Source organism: Eublepharis macularius, chromosome 17 (genome assembly GCF_028583425.1).
Source record: "Eublepharis macularius isolate TG4126 chromosome 17, MPM_Emac_v1.0, whole genome shotgun sequence".
In the NCBI taxonomy this organism is placed as follows: Eukaryota; Metazoa; Chordata; class Lepidosauria; order Squamata; family Eublepharidae; genus Eublepharis; species Eublepharis macularius.
In genome coordinates, this window is record NC_072806.1 from 36,251,722 (window position 1) to 36,270,061 (window position 18,340).

Sequence of the window (18,340 nt, forward strand, 5' to 3'; positions counted from 1 at the left end):
CAGATAGAACAGAAGCCAGGAGGGGAACCTCCCCCCACCCCAGTAGGAGGCCGAAAAGGAGACCTGTTTGCCTCAACCACCAAAGGCCTGGCGGAACATCTCCATCTTACAGACACAGTGGAATGATAATAAATCCCGCCGGGCCCGAGTTGTCTCAGACAGAGAGTTCCACCAGGTTGGGGCCAGGGCCGAAAAGGCCCAGGCCCTGGTTGAGGCAAGATGGAACTTCTTGGAGCCAGGGACCACCAGTAGATGTTTCCCTACTGAGCGAACTGCTCAGTATACTGGTCCCAATCCTCTAAGGGCTTTAAAGGTCAGAACTAGAACCTTGAACCCTGAACTTGATCAAGAATTCCATTGAAAGCCAGTGCAGCTGGTGCTCAACAACTCCAAAGGAAGTCCTGAGCATTGCCCAAAGAAGCTTTGGTGTTGAGGGAGGAAATAAACACAGGTCCCACGGGAAAGGGTTTGGAATTCACTGCCTCACTCACCTATGTTTCTCCTCATGCCCTTCCTTAATGTTCCAAATCTCACCATCTGCCCCCTGTTCTTCTCTCTCTTTATGCTTCTTTCCTCCCCCTCCAGATTTAGCTTATTAGATATTTACCAGCATCAAATTTAAGCCACTTTCCTCCCGAAATCAAGAGCGCATCAACATGGTGTATGTGGCACTGATCATACGCCATCCCTCACATTCTTACCTTATAAGGGTCGCCGGGGTCTTCCCAAGAAACGTGGAACATGTGGCGGATCTCCTCAGCCAAACCGATTCTAGCGCCACTGTTGGCAGCCACGTAGATTCGGGGAATGCCCTGTAACCGAGCAAGCTCCGATGCCCTAAGATACAGTAGATCCTCTTGGGGTCCAAAGGATCCGATCCGATATGTGATATCATTGCTAATTACTACAATATCCCGTCCTTCCGGATACTCAGGGGTCTTGAGAGTCATTCGCCATGCTACCATGCCAATCTGCATTAATAGAGAGAGATCATTGAATTCCCTAGACTTGGTGAATTTCTATCCCACAGAGATATTTATTTATTTAAAATTATTTCTGTGCTGCTTTCCTACTCAAATAGGGTCCTCAAGGTAGCAAACATCAAAACATTTCAACATTAAAAACATCTAAAATAAATTATATATACATAATTCTCACATTTGCAAATTAATGATGTTTGCTTGCAGGTCTCTTTTAGGTATTTAAAGTAAAGGCAGTCCCCTGTGCAAGCACCGAGTCATTACTGACCCATGGGGGGACGTCGCATCCTGACGTTTTCTTGGCAGACTTTTTACAGGGTGGTTTGCCATTGCCTTCCCCGGTCATCTATACTTTACCCCCAGGAAACTGGGTACTTATTTTACTGACCTCGGAAGGACGGAAGGCTGAGTCAACCTTGAGCCGGCTACCTGAACCCAGCTTCCGCTGGGATCGAACTCAGGTCGTGAGCAGAGCTTGGGATGCAGTACTGCAGCTTACCACTCTGCGCCATGGGGCTTTAGGTATATAAATAGGTACGTGCCTATTTATATTTATATATAGCTCGCTGTACAATTTGTACCAATTTTATTATTGCTTGTTTACTTATAGATATATTTTATACTGGCACAGCACCATAACAATAAATAATAAAATAAACACAATAATTCAGTAAAGACATATAAACAAACATAACAACCAAAAACCAGAGATGAGGCCAACGACAGTTATTGCAATAGCCCTTTATACCTAAGAAACTGTGTCCCGATCAAATTTTAATGGTCTAATTCTGAACATTCCATTATACCATACTATTCATGCAGGTGGAGGCGGGGCTGGGCATATAGAAACCGTACTGATTTTCTAAAGCCAAGGTCATTAGGGGGAAAAGGAGGTTGGGTTTCACATGGACCAAACTAGACACAAAAGAGGCAGATAGACGTGCTAGAATGTTGGTCAGTCCCAATGACACAGAGGCACAGTCTCATTTTAAGGGAAGGTGCAGAGAGGGGGCACTGAACCATCCCAGGGCTTGATGCTCATCACCTGACAGCCTCCTCACCAAGTACTCCATAGGAGTTCAGTTCTGCTATTCGTGTTTGGTTAAGGAAAAAAGAGGACCACGGCATTGCGAAGAGGTAAGCTGCAGGTGGAAGGAAGGTGTAGCATGCCTCACACGTTCCATTTACTGTTCAAATAGCTCAACCAACCCCTCTTTCTACACGAGTGAGGCGAAGGTGAGTTTGAACAGATAAAATCGCTTGCTGTTGTATCCAGTTTGTTTCTTTACTTTTTCCCAAACAGCAACCATTTCTGCACTGTGAAAAAAACGGGTTGCTGCATCCAGAGACTCTGCTGCAATAATAGGACAGGATACGTGCTCCATCTGTGACACCAGCAAGGATGTGAGGGCAGAGGAGGAGCACACATGCCTGCATGTACAGTGCACAAATATGCACTACATTCCCTCAAGGTTCTTGCAGTAGCCACGCCCTCCCTCTCGGAACTCAATCTGTCCTATCGTGACAGTCATTTTTACAGGTTCTCTTAAGCTCTCCGGTCAAAAGAAGAGGTTACTTGTGTGGCTAGAATTACAAACCACATAATCGAAAGCCCATCTCAAATTCTAATGAACAGCTGTAAGTACATAGTTCTTGATATGTTCTGTTAACACATGCCAAGAAATAACACACCACCGCTGTGTACCAATTGTTAGAGTTGAGGCTTAATTTAAGTGTTCTCTTTGGATTATAAAACTGCCAGCACCTTTCCAATTCCTTTTTCCTCTGGTTCCTGATAGCAGGGTAGCCATTGTCTGCCCATCTACGAGGAAAGGTCTAGCCCACGTCAACCACTCTCTCCTCCGCGAACATACTCTTCCTTGCCTTTCTTAAACTCTCTATTCTTGCCAGGAAGGGCAAGATGATTCAAGTAGAATATGTGGCGGTTGTGTGTATGTTGTGCCACAATTTGGAACCAAAGTCGTTGAAGAAACCAACAGTGACAAAACTATAATACACCATTTCACTCTTACTCTTTACTTCTCAATTAGGTTGTCCCCAAAGCATTAACTGTGTTAGTAACAACAGCACCATTGACAGTGGGAAGAATTACCGTTGCTAAAACTCCACAAATGCCTGCAATCAGGGAGTGGATTACTAGGGGCCTAATAAACAACACAATCATCCTAAATTGAATGATACTGTTCAATACAGTGACAACAAGCAAAGTATGAGTAAAAAAAATCTCCCAAGAGCTGGCATCATGGTATCGATTGACTTTAAAGCAAACGTCTGGCACTGATAGCATAGGCAACGGTCTTTCAACACTTTAATCTCCCCCTTTCCCATTTTTGTCATGGCCAAGATTTTGCAATTTTTGCTGAGTAAAGGTTGATGCCTTAAGTACATTTCTCCTGTATGGATTCAGAATATAAAAAGAGTTCTTCTGTTTAAAAAAAGAAACAGAGCGTATACCTCTTGCTATTGTAAAAGTCTATCATGTTAATTTTTTATTTTAAAAGAAAAATATAAGCCTCACATACAAAAGAAATAAACAGATGACAACAATAGCACCCGTAAAAGGGTTTCCAAATATCTAAAAATAAGTCCATCTGCAGTTGTCTATATGCCACATCTCTGAATATAAATAAAGTCACAAAGGGCCTCCATCCACTGAACTCCATCCAGTTTGTAACAGAAGTCCGAGGGCACGGAGGGTACATTTGCACTGGCCATCAGTTAGATTCCAGGACACAGGTAGTTAGTTTTAAAATATGCAAACATCCTCAAAAATCAATGGGTATTCTAATACAAAATTAATATGAATAATAACTTCCTCTCCAAAAGATCAAATAACTGGGCATAGCCAGAGTAGATGCTTAAGAGACACATCCTGTAAACTACAGTGATAGGGAATAGACACTGTACTTTACTACGAAGGCACTGGGGTTTCCTATATGCTCTAAATATTATTTTTACTGAATAAGTTGCTGCTTAAGATCCATACAGTTTATGGATTAACAGTTTATGAAGAAGACAGAATTTTGGCAGAAGCAGCTGTTGCCAGCCTTGCATGACACGTGCCCAAATTCTCTTTCTTCCATACGACCACGGTCAGGAGTGTCACAGCCCGTGATGCGACTTGTGCTCTGTTTGAATCTTGGACTAAGCTGGTAATTTCAGGACCTCGGACAGCAGCTAAACTCAGCCTTGAAGGGGCCCGGTTTCAACTGAGAGCAGAGCCACAAGTGACAAAAGGCACAGGTTGGACACTTGCCAGCTCCCCTCAAGTTTTGATGGGAAATGTAGGCAGCTTGGCGGAATGTTGGGCAAGTGACAGTTGAAAAGTCCGTTGGACAGCAGTCAGAGAGCCAAGCTGCAAGACCAGGACGCCTACATTTCCCATCAAAACTTGAGGGCAGCTAACAAGTGTCCAATCTGTGCCTTTTGTCACTTGTGGTTCTGCTCTGAGAGCAGAGCCACGTTATCAGTGGAATGAAGTGGTATTACTCTTGGGCAACAGCCACATTTCAGATCACAGTGAGGCCTGCTCGCTCCCCATATTTAAAACACAAAAAGAAACCTCCTAGTACAATTCGCACATGAGGAGCATTCTATGCTAGCCTTTTCTCTCGTGTTCATTTTCTGGGTGAAAGAAAGCTTTTAAAAAAGCGAGGGGACATTCAACATACCGGCTTCCCTCTCACAGCCTTTCAGTACAGACCAGCAGCGACTGCATCGGGCAATTCTGAGACAGGCCATCCGCCCATTTACACTGCAACCCTAAAAAGAGTTACACCCTTCTAAGCATATGGGCATGGAATACTGTAACTTTGTTTAGGATCTCACTGTTAATCTGGTACAGGATGGGGGTCACCTTTAAAGAACTCAGAAAACAGAGTTCCACTGCCCATATCTATGGTAGGCGTTCCACCTCAGAGTTCATACACAGAAATGACACACTCTGCCACTCAGCAGTGGTCCATCAGAGTCCACGTGCTTCCCAAGTTGGCCTGTCTAATTCTGGATAAAATACTGCCGTGACATTTTGGCTTCGCTTGCACTGCGTTGGTGATCGTGCATCTGGACTGGACTGCTTGAGACTTAAAGTAGGAGTTCACGTTATACACTTTAAAAGAGTGGCAAAATAAAAGATTATAAAGAGAAAAGAAAAACAGACAAGGAGCTCACAGCTTAGATAGTCCACAGGAATAAAGGGAGAAAGTATTTCCAGAGTTATGTCAGAGGCTAAAACTAGATATTACGACAAATATGAGGCTGCCAAAGAATAGCAGCTCCATGTCACGTTCTCCTGTCTGTCTCATGGACTAGGAAAACACAGCGCTTCACACTGCATTATCAGATTCAGAGCCACACACTCCCCGCTTCAGTATCTGCCGTGTGGGGGACCTTAGTGTGTGATAATTAAGCACCGAGTATCCCCAGAAATTACAGAAAGCTGCACAGGGCTGCTGTTTTCAGCAGCAGCCTCACACTGGCTGTGTAACATCTATTTCCAGCACAGACGCAGTTCTGAAAAGTCAGTCGTGTGTTTTCCAAACAATGTATTGGCTGCCTCTGTGTAGCCAACAAGACAGAAAAGGAGAATGGAAAAGAGCAGGGAAGGGGATGAAAATATATCTTGAAGATGCAAAGAGTCTAATTTAACTGTGTTTTTGTGTTGGCGAAATGATGTGTGCCAGAGTATTTCCATAAGAAGTGAGGCCATTATTCTCCTGTAGAAACCCATTTGGCCTGAAAGGTATCACTGGCCGGGATGGGAAAATCAAACCAGATGAATTATTCATAGCCTCCGATCAGAAGCAATCATTATTTCTGATGTTCCGAACTGTGATTAGGGTTCTGTGCTGGGATGTCATTTGCTCCCTGGGTAACAACGGCAATACAGAATTGCAAGACAGAGAGACAGATACATAATACCTCGCCTGTATTATAGTATATATGTAATTTTTCACATACATTCCTACTCTACAGACACACACACACCAGAAGATCACATGTTAAATTTGGGGCAGCAAATGTATAAACACACGCCAGCTGTAATTCTATGCCGTGTTGACACACAAGAGAACTGCTTCTAAAGAATAATCTTTCTGCTGGAAAACTGCCCATACCTTATCCTAGTTACAAGAATTTCAGAGTCAACTTAAGAGTCCCAGCAATGGAAAATTCGATGCACAACAGCTTTCCAAAATAGCTGACTCCACGTTACATTCCTCCTCCACCCATAACATCCGAGGCAAATTTGTCCATATTGTGATGCCATGGCGTGAGGCAGTTATGTGGGCTGGGGGCACACAAAACACTGTGTTTTGTGTGCCCCCATACAAGTAAATTGTTGCAGACATTATGAAGGGGAGGGGGAATCAAACACATTAAGCGCATAGTGCATGTGAGTGGTTCGTGCCAGATTGTGATCCAGTCAACCTGCATCCTGAGCATGTCCCAGAAGTGTGTCCTCACTCCCACTCCCCAAGAGATAAAAGCGTGCACCAGTCCATTCTCCATTCCAAGCACCCTGATCATTAACTGCACTTACTTGCAGGGACTGGTCTTTTCTTATGACTCTCTTGGGGGCAGAATGAAAGCATTAGGGCCAACACAAGCCTGCTGCCCAGAACAGAATCCCTGCGTCAAGTTCTAACTACTTAGCCTGTGGGCAGTGAGCATGGTGTAATCGGAGCAGGAGGACTTTCTATACAAATGCTTGTTTTTGTATTTATTGCCCCCGCTCCAGGAGCCTCTTTAGAAGAAGAGCATTGTTCAAGGACACCAAAGATCCATCTACTACAGCATCCTGTTTCTAACAGTCAGGCAGAGGCCACTGGGAAGTCCATAGGCACAGCATGAAAAGTGACCCCCCCCCAGTATGAAACCAAAAACCTGATATTCTGAGATATACTGTTTTTGCATATGGATGATCCCATTCCATCTTATGGATATGGATGATCCCATTCCATCTTATCATATCTACTAAGAAGTGCTTTGCTGGCTGACACGAAGAGTCCATCTAGTTCGAGATCGTGTTTCCGACAGGAGCCATCCACAAGCCCCCAGGAATCCCATAAGTAGGACATAAAAGAAATGTCCCTCCTCTATTGGTTGGGCCCAGCATCTGGGATTGAGATATACTGCCTCTGAACATGGAGGCTCCATTTATCTATTGTGGTTACCAGTGGTTCACAGACCTGTCCTCCTCTGTGAATTTTTCTGCAGCTTTCTCAGAAAGCCGGATGGTGGCCGTCACTGTAATTTGTGGCAGAGGGGCTTAAAAAGAGGCACCGTGGCAGCCTCCCATGCTGGCAGCGAGTGAGACAAGGGCTACTTGGCTAGGACAATGTCATGAGCCCACTTTCCATTCAGCTCTAAGCGCTTTGAGCATCCGAGGAGAAAGGCGGGTTAGAAATCCATTAAATAAAGCAGTTTACACAGAGTAGCCTCTTGTCCAAGCTCTGGCCAGCGAGAAAAGTGCCTCCATCAAAACAAGGCCACAAGTCCAGAGGCCTTCAGTCCATTCATCCTCTGGGACAACACAGATCCAGAGGAGTTGGCCATGTTGGCAGAGCCATGCCTCTGACAAAGAGAGCTGTGGTTCTAGAAAGCTTACGCTACAATAAAGTTGGTTAGTCTTAAAGGTGCTACTGGACTCTTTTCCTATTTGGGGACAACACAGGCACCCAAACAGAAGTACTGATCACCCTGTGCAGCTCTGACAATAACCCTTCACCTAATTCTGTCCAGAAATGCTGGCTGTGCACAGGAAAGGAGATGTTTTAGAGAATTTTTTCTCCACTCCGAACTGGAGAGAGTTGTGAAAGAAGAACAGTGACGCCTAGTGTCAAAAGGGGGGAAATGACACTGGACTTGTGTGTGTGTGTGTGTATGCATACACACACATGCATGCTGTCTTATGCATCCCTTAAAAGGACAAGGAGAATTCTTCAAGAGAAATCAGGAGTGGAAAATGGGCTCTCATGCACACACCCTTCCCTATACCTAAGAAGGGATTTTCCCCCCCACACAGCTGAAGTGCAGCAAATGTGTTAAACCATAAAGGGTCACGGGGCAGAAAGTGCCAGGGAGATGCAATATTAGAACGCATTAGAACTGGGAAGATGCCACTCAGCCATGAAGCTTTATGGGTGACCTCTGGATATCTTTCAGGCTAGTCTACCTCACAGGATTGTTGTGAAAATAAAATGGAAGACCGCCCGAAGCGGTTGAGTGGAAAGCTGGGATAATCAATACACAGATTAAGGTGATGGCTGATTTAATATTTTCCTCTTTAATTATCCCCTAGTCTTCAAACTGATTAATCAGTTTTAAGATAAGAAACCCCAAAAGTCTTCACCTCTAGTAAAACATAAACATGTTATTTTTATCAGGACTTCCTGCTCTTTCCATAAAATAGGAAGAAGGAACTGGCGTTTGAAATTCAAATGAAGAATATCAAAGAAAAACATCCCCAATTTCCCCATCTACGTGTTCAAGGAGGATACTGCATTATGATGTGGCAACAGTGGGGTACATTTCTATTCCCTCAAAACAGGCACAGGAATTAAGCTGATGCTTGACCTTGACGTGCAGAATTGTGCTCTGAACATGCATACCAACTCTCGTTCCAATCTCTATCTTCAAAGGAGACGCTGCATTATAGTGTAGTTTCAATCTTTCCTCTGTCTTAACAAGGAGTGATAAGTGTTTTGAGCTAAGGGTCAAACTCTGAAACAAATTTCTGTCTTGAGTTGAAACATACCACCTTTTATTCCAAGTTCTTAATCTGCAAAACACGTAATTTAAGATGGGTAGCGGTGTTTGTCTGAAGCAGGAGAAAAGAGCAAGAGCCCTGTAGCACCTAGAAGACTAATAAAATTCATCGTAGGGTATGAGCTTTCGTGAGTGATCTGAAGAAGTGAGCTCATACCACTGATTTTTTTTTTTTGCCATGGTTTAAGCTTCTGGGGCAATTGAATTTGAAATGTAGGATTGTGTTTGAAATACGAATACACAACTTTGAAATACGAGATACGAATACACAACTTCATTCCAAGAACTCAGTGTTCAAGTGATGCACAAGACTCACAGTTCTCTCAATCAATAACACTGGATACAATCCAATCAAAAACTTTTGTGCTGAAGCATTCCCATCGCCACCCAGGGCAGGTCCCATGCAGAGCACATTAATGGTCGCCTGTCCTCAAAGCTACAAAGTCATCATTTTAGGGAAAAAGTTTCCAACAGATTTGCTTCCTAGTAAAAAGGAAGTTAAAAAACAGCCGAGCCCGTGGCTAACCCACCAGGTATAACACTTTCAGGCAGATGACTGCTTAAATTGCTTCTTTAGACTGGTTGTGCATACCAGAGAATGTAGTCTAATGTTTTCACTCTCAACACCACAACCTTACTATTAGTAACACCAGGGCCTTTTTCCTGGGAAAAGAGGTGGTGGAACTCAGGACCGCACAATGACGTCGCTTTGGGTCAGCTGGAACAAGGGGGTAGTTTTTTAAAGTTTAAATCGCCCTCGATGAAAATGGTCACATGGCCGGTGGCCCCGCCCCCTGATCTCCAGACAGAGGGGAGTTGAGATTGCCCTCCGCGCCACTGGAGCGGCGCAGAGGGCAATCTAAACCCCCCTCTGTCTGGAGATCAGGGGGCGGGGCCACCGGCCATGTGACCATTTTCAAGAGGTGCTGGAACTCCGTTCCACTGCGTTCCAGGTGAAAAAAAGCCCTGAGTAACACAATTCAATACAAATGCCTCTCCAACAAACAACAATCCTAATTTCTCATTTTGGCACATGACAGAGTCTAATCCAGCTGAGGTACAGATCATCCGATTCTCCACAGCAAGCTTTTCTCACCACTAGCTACAAAACATGAAGTTTACAGCCCTCAAACAACTTCCTCACCTACTGCGCAGCATGTTTTTGGGGGGTGCTATGTGTGAAAATATTCCAAAAACTAAAGTATTACACAGAATGCCAATATATATTAAACAAATGAATCAAATGCCTCACAGAGAGCATAGAATGCAAACTTCATTTAAAAATATACATTAATATTTGTAAACATCAGTATATGTAACAACTCTCAGCATAGTCCCATCTATGGATACTTAAATCCACAGATTGGGGCCATGGACAGACAAGAAAGATCTGTCTGTAAACCTGAGGAAAATCCCAGGTTTGCCAAAGAATCTGAAATCTCTCTCTAATTATTTTTTATAATAAATAAATGGGGGAAGGGTTAAAAAAATCCTCCAAATGACAGAAGCATGACTGCAGTTTTAAGAAATGAATGCCTTCAGTGGCCATTGCTAAGCAACCGCAACAGTATTGCTAGCCTTCAAGCCTTGGGTTCTGTCAGAAAAGGCAGTGGAGGGAGCAAGGCCCTTTCCAGGGCTGTTTTGGTATTAAAAGAAGAATTAATTGGAGCCAGGCCAGAAGTAACCACAGGTGACTTGCTACCATGCAACTAGCATTGCAGTGCCCGGCTTCTTGCTACTTCACAACAGCAGCCATCTCACAACAGTCAGTGTGGCGTAGTATGGCACCACATCTCTGCTGAGCTCCCTCCCCTCAACAAACCCCATCCTCCTGAAGCACCACCCCTAAATCTCCAGGAATTTCCCAAGCCAGAGCTGGCAACCTTAGTCCAGTCCTCTCAGCACCACACAATTAAGCCCAGCCCAGCAGCTGCTACCACACAACTGCACCAGACCATTCCCGGGGAAATGCTGCCAGGGGCAGAAAAGGGAAAGGCGAAGACAGGGGGGCAGATAAAGATAGGTTGACTGTTGGGTGGGAAGAAGAGAAGGAAGCAAGAAAAGGGGTGAGGCTATAGGGGCTGCCAGGGAATCACAGAATCATAGGATTGGAAGGTACCGCCAGGGTCATCTAGTCCAACCCCCTGTGGTGATTGGCACTACCTTGGGAGTGTACGAGGGGGCTACGAGAACTAAGCCCTGCCCTCCCCCTTATGATCTGCCCAGGTTCACAGAATCAGCATCGCTGTCGGCCATCTAGCCTCTCCTTAAAAACCTCCAAAGAAGGAGGGGAAGGGAAAGAAGAAATGGGAGGGAAGAGGAAAATGAGACCCCCCCCCTCAAGTCCAGGTACCCCGCTTGTACTTTCTTAATTCAACAATCCCAATTTTTCTCCCTCACCCAAGCTTAAACTGTCAGGCTGATGGGACTTGGTTCAAGCATTCTTGTTTTATATGACCAGCTATGAGCCAGCAAGTACAATCCTAGCTATTTGTAGATTTTAATATTCTCTCCCAGTAGCAAAATATTGTCTTTTGGTCATAAACAAGCGCAAGTTTTTAACTTCTGCTTAACTTCATTTGACTGTAATAAATTTGAATTTGAATATCCTCTCCTGATTGCTGCCTCAGATCTAAAGGAGAAGCAAAGAAGCACTACCAGAAAAAGGGCGACATGTTCCACCCCATTTCTGTGGACTCTGGCAGCCACGGAGACCCTCGGTTTGCTATCTGGACTTAGCAGGCCAGCAGCCTTATTCTGTGTCATATCAGAGCCGACCCGTGGAGGCTGCAACCATCAGATCAGGGTGCTAAATTTTACTGGAGCTGCAACGCTTAATCAGTAAAGTCAACTACAGCTTTATGGCCACTTAACTGAGGAACACAAACTGTACAGAGAGGCTGAAAAATAAGCAAACACTTTCCCTTCATTTTAGAGGCTAGACTATTGTATTTCTGACACACTACTGCAGCAGGTAACAAAGAAAAAAATCGGGCTGGCTTTTGATTTTTCTAGTTATGAATGATAGTTTTCATGTCAAAAGTGCTTATAGACTTTGTTCAACATATCCCAAAAGGTATCCAGTTATTCCACTGGCACACAAACTAACTTAACATGTAACCAATCAAACCACTGAATAGTTGAAAGACAAGAGGTTAGACAACTAATTAGATGATCAGCCAACTGAGGCAGTGGAAATGTTCACATTTATTAATTGACTAATCATTCAGTTTGATACACTAAAAAGCAGATGACGAATCAATGAAAAGTCCTATAATCTAACCCTACTTCCATTTTTCCTCCCCCTGCCTTATAAGGATTTTTTGTAAAATAATTTTCAGCCGATCTTTAGTGTCAGGGGCATTTCACATATTACATAGCGGTAACCCCATATTTATAAAATATATCCATTCCATGTATGTCCAGAACCCAAGGCAGTGTACACGGAGAGGTGCGGGGGGGTGGGGGGGAGATCCTATCCAGAACCTGAGCAGACCCAAACCTGCTTAGCTTCAGCAAGGTGCCTCTGCCCTGAACCCCTTCCCCTGTATCCTCATTCTAAGGAACGAAATTCTGCACCTCAAACCTCGTTCTGGTTTCTGAAGTTTCAGCAAGCATTGCCCACCATGCACTTCCACGCTTGTCTTTGCAGCAGCAGGACTAGGGACTTCCTTTACAAAAAAGAATCAGCTTTATTTATTTATTTTATGTCATTCATAGTCTGCATTTCTCCCTGAGACTCAAGGCGGATTACGCAGTACAGTCAGTATCAGGAACAATTCCATAAACAATGCCATAGGGTGAACAGATACAAGTTCACAAAGACACAGCATTAGCAGGAATCCAATACAACATAGTGGTGAGGCCTCTGGTTCCTAACTCATTAGTGGATCATTTGAGATCCCCTCCCTACAATATACCCCTCCTATCTGAGTAAAAAGCCTTTTAGTTTTGCATCGTTTGCGGAAAGCCAGGTGAGTGGGGGGCTTTCCAGAACCCCAGCCTTGCCTTTTTTCCATCACAGACAAAGCCTATTCCTGCTTAGCTTCAATAAGTGGGCTGTAATATGCCCTCCAACCGCAGCCTGTGTTTGTTGTTGTGTGTGCACACCCTCCTCAGGGAGTAGCAATCCTAGCCCTGCAAGGAATGTGCTTGTACCATACATGGGTTTCCATACACTGCTACAGGGCTTTTTTTCAGCTGGAACGTAGGGGAACGGAGTTCCGGAACCTCTTGAAAATGGTCACATGGCTGGTGGTCCCACCCCCTGATCTCCAGACAGAGGGCAATCTCAACTCCCCTCTGTCTGGAGATCAGGGGGCAGGGCCACCACCCATGTGACCATTTTCTCCGAGGGCAACCCACTGAGGTCCACCACCTCTTTTCCCAGAAAAAAGGCCCTGCACTGCTACAATCGTTTTACTTTTTGAGGAGCATGCTAAAAACAAAAAAAGAAAGACGTAAAAGAGGTTCTCATGTTCCAGAGGAAAGACATCCATAAAGCGTTGCTGGTTTCACTCCATTCCATGTTTCCCTACCCACCATATACAGAAGCAGAGCACATACAGGGAAACAGAGAATGTCCGCAAGGACCGAAACCGGCCGCTGCGATTTTCCGCGGCAGCTGCAGGTCTAGTGCACATGGCTGTAACTCTCCGAAAGAGAATTTTTTAAATAAAGACCCCTACCATTTTAGTTTTCTGAGCAAGAACCTTTGCCTGGCATATGAACGTTATGGAAAACACCTAAACAGCACATTCCATGTCTCTTGTTGTAATTGTTGCTATGCTGTGGGTCGGTATGACACTACACAACTTTGTATATACATAACTATAAGCAATTTTTATCCAGAATAAGGCCTTGGACACTTCATATTGCAGATGGTTTATGTTCCGGCCTTACCACAAGGAACCAGAAAGGATTCTTATTTGTATTAAGTATTTTGATTGTATCCTGCCACTCAAAGTAATCGTACCATCATTCTCTGTAAGATGAAACCTAAGTGAACTGTTTGTAATAACCTTTTTTGATCTTTAGATTCATTTTGTTCTGTAAACACTTTAGCATTAAAGTATTTAGGCATAAGGATAAGGTAGCTCAGGACGCATCAGGCCCCGGGAACCTTGTACGTCTTGAGTTTTGTAAAACAATAAAACTCGTATTTCTCTGTATCACTGGGTTGCTGTCATGGATTATATCTGGGTAAGTGGTAGCAGGGGAAATTTATAATTGGCAGCAGGGTACTATTAAGGAAATTTCCCTATCACTCTCCCATTGAAATAGATGAGCAAAATGTTCAGTTTTGACTGGATTGTGCCCAAAGGCTTGTGGTCCTCTGGGAAAACTTCCACAAATGGAGGGGGGGAGATTTTTTGCCAGCTCCCCTCTCCCACTGCACACCTCTGACTCCCCCTTCATGCTGTACCGGGGGTCCCCTGTGACTCTGGAGTGGCCCTTTGGACCACAGCAGGAGGGGAGAGGTAGGGAATTGTTGCCCCACTGATGCAAATCACTTGCGTCAGCAGAAATTACTGCTGGATCCAAGTCATGGGTATAAAATCAGAGCACGCTTATGGGAAACCAGATAACTTCGATTTAATGTTGAGCAATATTAATTTAAAATATTTGTATGCCACTTCCCCCGATTTATTCAAAAAGTGCCCATAACAAATTATAGGCAACATGAAACATTTAAAAAATTAAAAATAGCGGCATAATTAAATTAAGAATAGCATAAGCCATGTACAAAGTATAAAACTTCATTCCAAAGAAGCAGAATAATTAACCCTCCCTATGAAAACCCTCATCATAAACAAGAGCGTTTATAATATCTGTTTGAACAAAAAACCCAAGTAAAATGAGATCTAAACGTTCGAAGGGAAAGAAGCATCTCAGCAACACAGGCAAGCCCTCCCAAAGGTTAACAGTTTATAAACACCCTGAGTGAATATTTTTTAAAAAACACAAAAAACCTCCAGTCTGGCTCCAAAAACTTAGCAAGATGGTTCCAGGCTAGAGACTTGGGGAAGGGCATTCAGAAAGAAGATGCCACAGCAGAGAAGGCCCTGTCCTTTGTGGTCACTCCCCTCCTCCAAAGAAGTTGGGCACACAAAGCAGGGATTCAAGTTGACCTTAAAATTTGGGCAGATTCCTCAGCAATGGGCATTGGGCAATCTTTGAGAGCGAGTAGAGTGTGATCTAGTGGTAGATCCCAGGCTGGGTCACAGAAGTGCTGCAAAGACTCCACTGGGAGCTCTCATCGCCCAGTGCTCCTTGGCTTAAAGCCTAGCCCCTCCGCCCCTCATCTTGCTATCCAGGAAATTCCCACTCCCACAAGGGCTGAACCTCTGCCCCCTCCATTGCTAAAGCAGCTGGCCTCACTGGCAGTGCTGGAACCATTCCTGTCTGGTGAAGTCATACATAAAAATGCTGAGATAAACTGCTGTAAAAAACTTATCAGTAAGCACGTATTGCTTCTCTTGCTCATCTGTAAAATGGACGCATTCACTAGCTACCTGTCTTTGCATTAGTAGTAGAAGTTTGATGTTGGAACTCTTGATGATGCATCTGAAACTCAGGTGCAAATCCGCACTCGTTTGCGGGGGTAGGGGGAATACCTCACTGTATGGCTTAGGGGTGCAGCAGGAGGTACCACCTTGCAACTGGTTCCAGTTGGTATGTCCCAAAGTTTTGGCAAACAAATCAAGACAAAGCAGCAGATCCTTCAAGCACAAAAGGTTGCCCTCCTCTCCTTTAAATGTCCTGCTTGCAGACAGTTAAGGGCGCACACAGGGCCTGAGGCACACAGAGAGTCTTTGAAGGGTTAAAAGGTGTGTGTGTGTGAGGGAGAGAGTGTGTGTGAGAGAGACAGAGAGCGCGCACATGAGTGGTTGGGCTTTGGGTACAGGGTTCCATATAATAAGACTATTTGTATTCATACTGGCAGAGTAAACACTACACGTTCATGCCCAGGCAGCTCGGCAGTAGTAATTTCAGCCAGAACATAGCTCTGTCCCTTGGGAATCTCTGCTACTCCCCTGGCCTCCAACCACTCCAAATGCAGAATGAGGGGCGGGGAGCGGATGCAGAGAGAAAGAAAAGAGCTGTGGAGAGACCTTCCTATGCCACCAGAGCCTGGCCTTGCTTTAGAGGAGAAATAAAATTTAGGAAGGAAAGAAGGACACCGATTAAAAGCAGAGGGGCAGTTGCCCATCCCCCCTTTTAAATTCAAAAGCCCTCATTTTAATTTTGCTTCTCCCTTGCGCAAATTGAACCTGCCACATCTACCTTTGGCACCCTTTCTTCAGGTCCCTCAGACCAAATTTTTCTGGTTATATTTGGGCAGTCTTAAATGCTATTTTGGGGTCAATTGTGTATATGCAGTGTGAAAGGAACCAACAACGCAGGAAAGCTGGGGAGGGAAATAGGTAAAAAGAAAACACATATAAACAAAACAATATGATAAAGGGCGTAAGAACATATCCCTTATTAAAGCTGCCCTTCCTGCATGTTTAACAGCCTTCGGGTCATTTTCTGTGCCTTAAATCCTGGAACATCACAAAGGTTCAAGTTTCCCTGGACTGTTCGACGGGCTCATTTACAGAACTGGGACCTTCCTAGTTTGGACTGGGAGTTCAGGTTTTTTTTCCTCTCCCCCTCCTAGGCTATACTAACACTTCAGCATTCACAAAAGTATTTCGCACACACCATGTGCAAGAACAGAAAAGAGCCCTGCAACTCCTTAAAAGCTAACGATTTATGCGATCATGTACGCTTTCAGACTAACACAGCTAAATTGAAACATTGCATACATTTACATCCATCATTTACTGACTTCATTTATACCCCACCTCCATCTCCAATGGGGACCCAAAGCAGCTTACGTTGTTCTCCTCTCCTCCTTTTTATCCTCACAACAACCCCGGGAGGTAGGCTAGGCTGAGTGTGCGTGAGCAGCCTAAAGTCCCCCAGCGAGCTTTCACGGCGCAGCAGAGATTCCATCTCCTAGTCTGACACTCTTAACCACTGCACCAGGGCTTTTATGGCTTTCCATAAAACTAACAACAACCCTGTAAGGTACAAGGAGTACTACCATCTCTGCATTATAGGCAGCAGGGTTAGCGACTGAGAGGCAACAGGCTGGTTAAGGCTCAGGGCCAAGGGAGATCTGGACTGACCCCCTGCAAACAGAGGCAGCACACCTCCAAGCAGGAGATGCAGGGTAAACAAGAGGGAAAGGTTTTTAAGATCTCTTGTGCTTCTTGGAAGCACTGGCTGGGTCACGTGGGAAACAGGATGCTGGGCTCTTCCCACACTTGCATCCAAAACACTTAGGCTGTGCTTTTCTGCCTATGCCTCAAGTGGTTCAAAACATTAAACATACAAAATACCCCAAATGTAATTTTTAAAGTCTCACTAAAGAAGCAATTCAAATGTCAGAGGATGTCAGTCTCCTTAAATAGTAAAAAGTCCAGTAGCACCTTTAAGACTAACCGACTTTATTGAGGCATTAGCTTTCGAGAACCACAGCTCTCTTCATCAGATGCATCTGACAAAGAGAGCTGTGGTTCTCAAAAGCTTATGCCTCAATAAAGTTGGTTAGTCTTAAAGGTGCTACTGGACTTTTTACTATTTTGCAACTACAGACTAACACGGCTAGATCTAGTCTCCTTAAAGGATCAAAACAATGCTTTTGCAGGGCCATCTACCTTAAGCACGCTCTAACTTTGCACAAGAAGCGAGTCACACAAGTCTGTCTTTTGCGCTGCTTTTAAAGCTGGTGAGGCATTGCTCTGTAAAGAAAACCACAGCAGGAGCTGCCCAAATCTGTCTTGGCAGGCCGGATGCTGCTTGCAAGACAGGTCTAATGTAACCCCCGCTGAATCCAGAAATATTTAAACCTTTTCCATTCCAGGAGCCACCCAACACAGACCACGCAGCCCACTCGCAGTCCTTCACTACAAACCTTCCTCCTTTCTCTCCTTGTCCATTTTCCAGCTTCTCCTTCACTGCCTTCACACAGCCCCACAGCGGGATCTGTGTGCCAACCACAAGTTTTCCAAAGCTTGGATCAGGAACTTTCTCATTTCTCTTTCAGCATCGCATTGCAAACTCTTCCACTTCCCATTTTTTTCCTTGGCTCTTTTTACTTAAAAAAAGGCTTTAGAGAAGTAGAGGTAGCCCCCTGTGCAAGCACTGAGTCATTACTGAAAGATGGGGGGACGTTGCATCACAACGTTTTCTGGGCAGACTTTTTGTTCGGGGGTGGTTTGCCATTGCCTTCCCCAGTCATCTACACTTTACCCCCAGGAAACTGGGGACTCATTTTACCGACCTCAGAAGGATGGAAGGCTGAGTCAACCTTGAGCTGGCTACCTGAACTCAGCTTCTGCCAGGATCGAACTCAGGTCGTGAGCAGAGCTTGGGTTGCAGTACTGCTGCTTACCACTCTGCGTCACGGGGCTTTATATTCTACTAAAATCCAATTTTAAAAAATTGATTCACTTTAGGGAGAGTAAACTAGGGCTGCCAACAAGCCGGCAGAAAGACATCCTGCCCTTCTAACGGGGGCT

The 18,340-nt window shown here is 44.6% G+C and overlaps 1 protein-coding gene across 2 annotated transcripts in view; it reads right to left on the reverse strand.

Moving 5' to 3' along the window:
• The window catches only part of ACACA (acetyl-CoA carboxylase alpha), a 297,390-nt gene that overhangs the window by 91,673 nt on the left and 187,377 nt on the right, over positions 1-18,340 (reverse strand). For both annotated transcript variants that reach the window (XM_055001998.1, XM_055001997.1), the window contains one exon: positions 702-971. In XM_055001998.1, the coding sequence (XP_054857973.1) occupies positions 702-971 (270 nt within the window). The remainder of the gene's footprint in view (positions 1-701; positions 972-18,340) is intronic.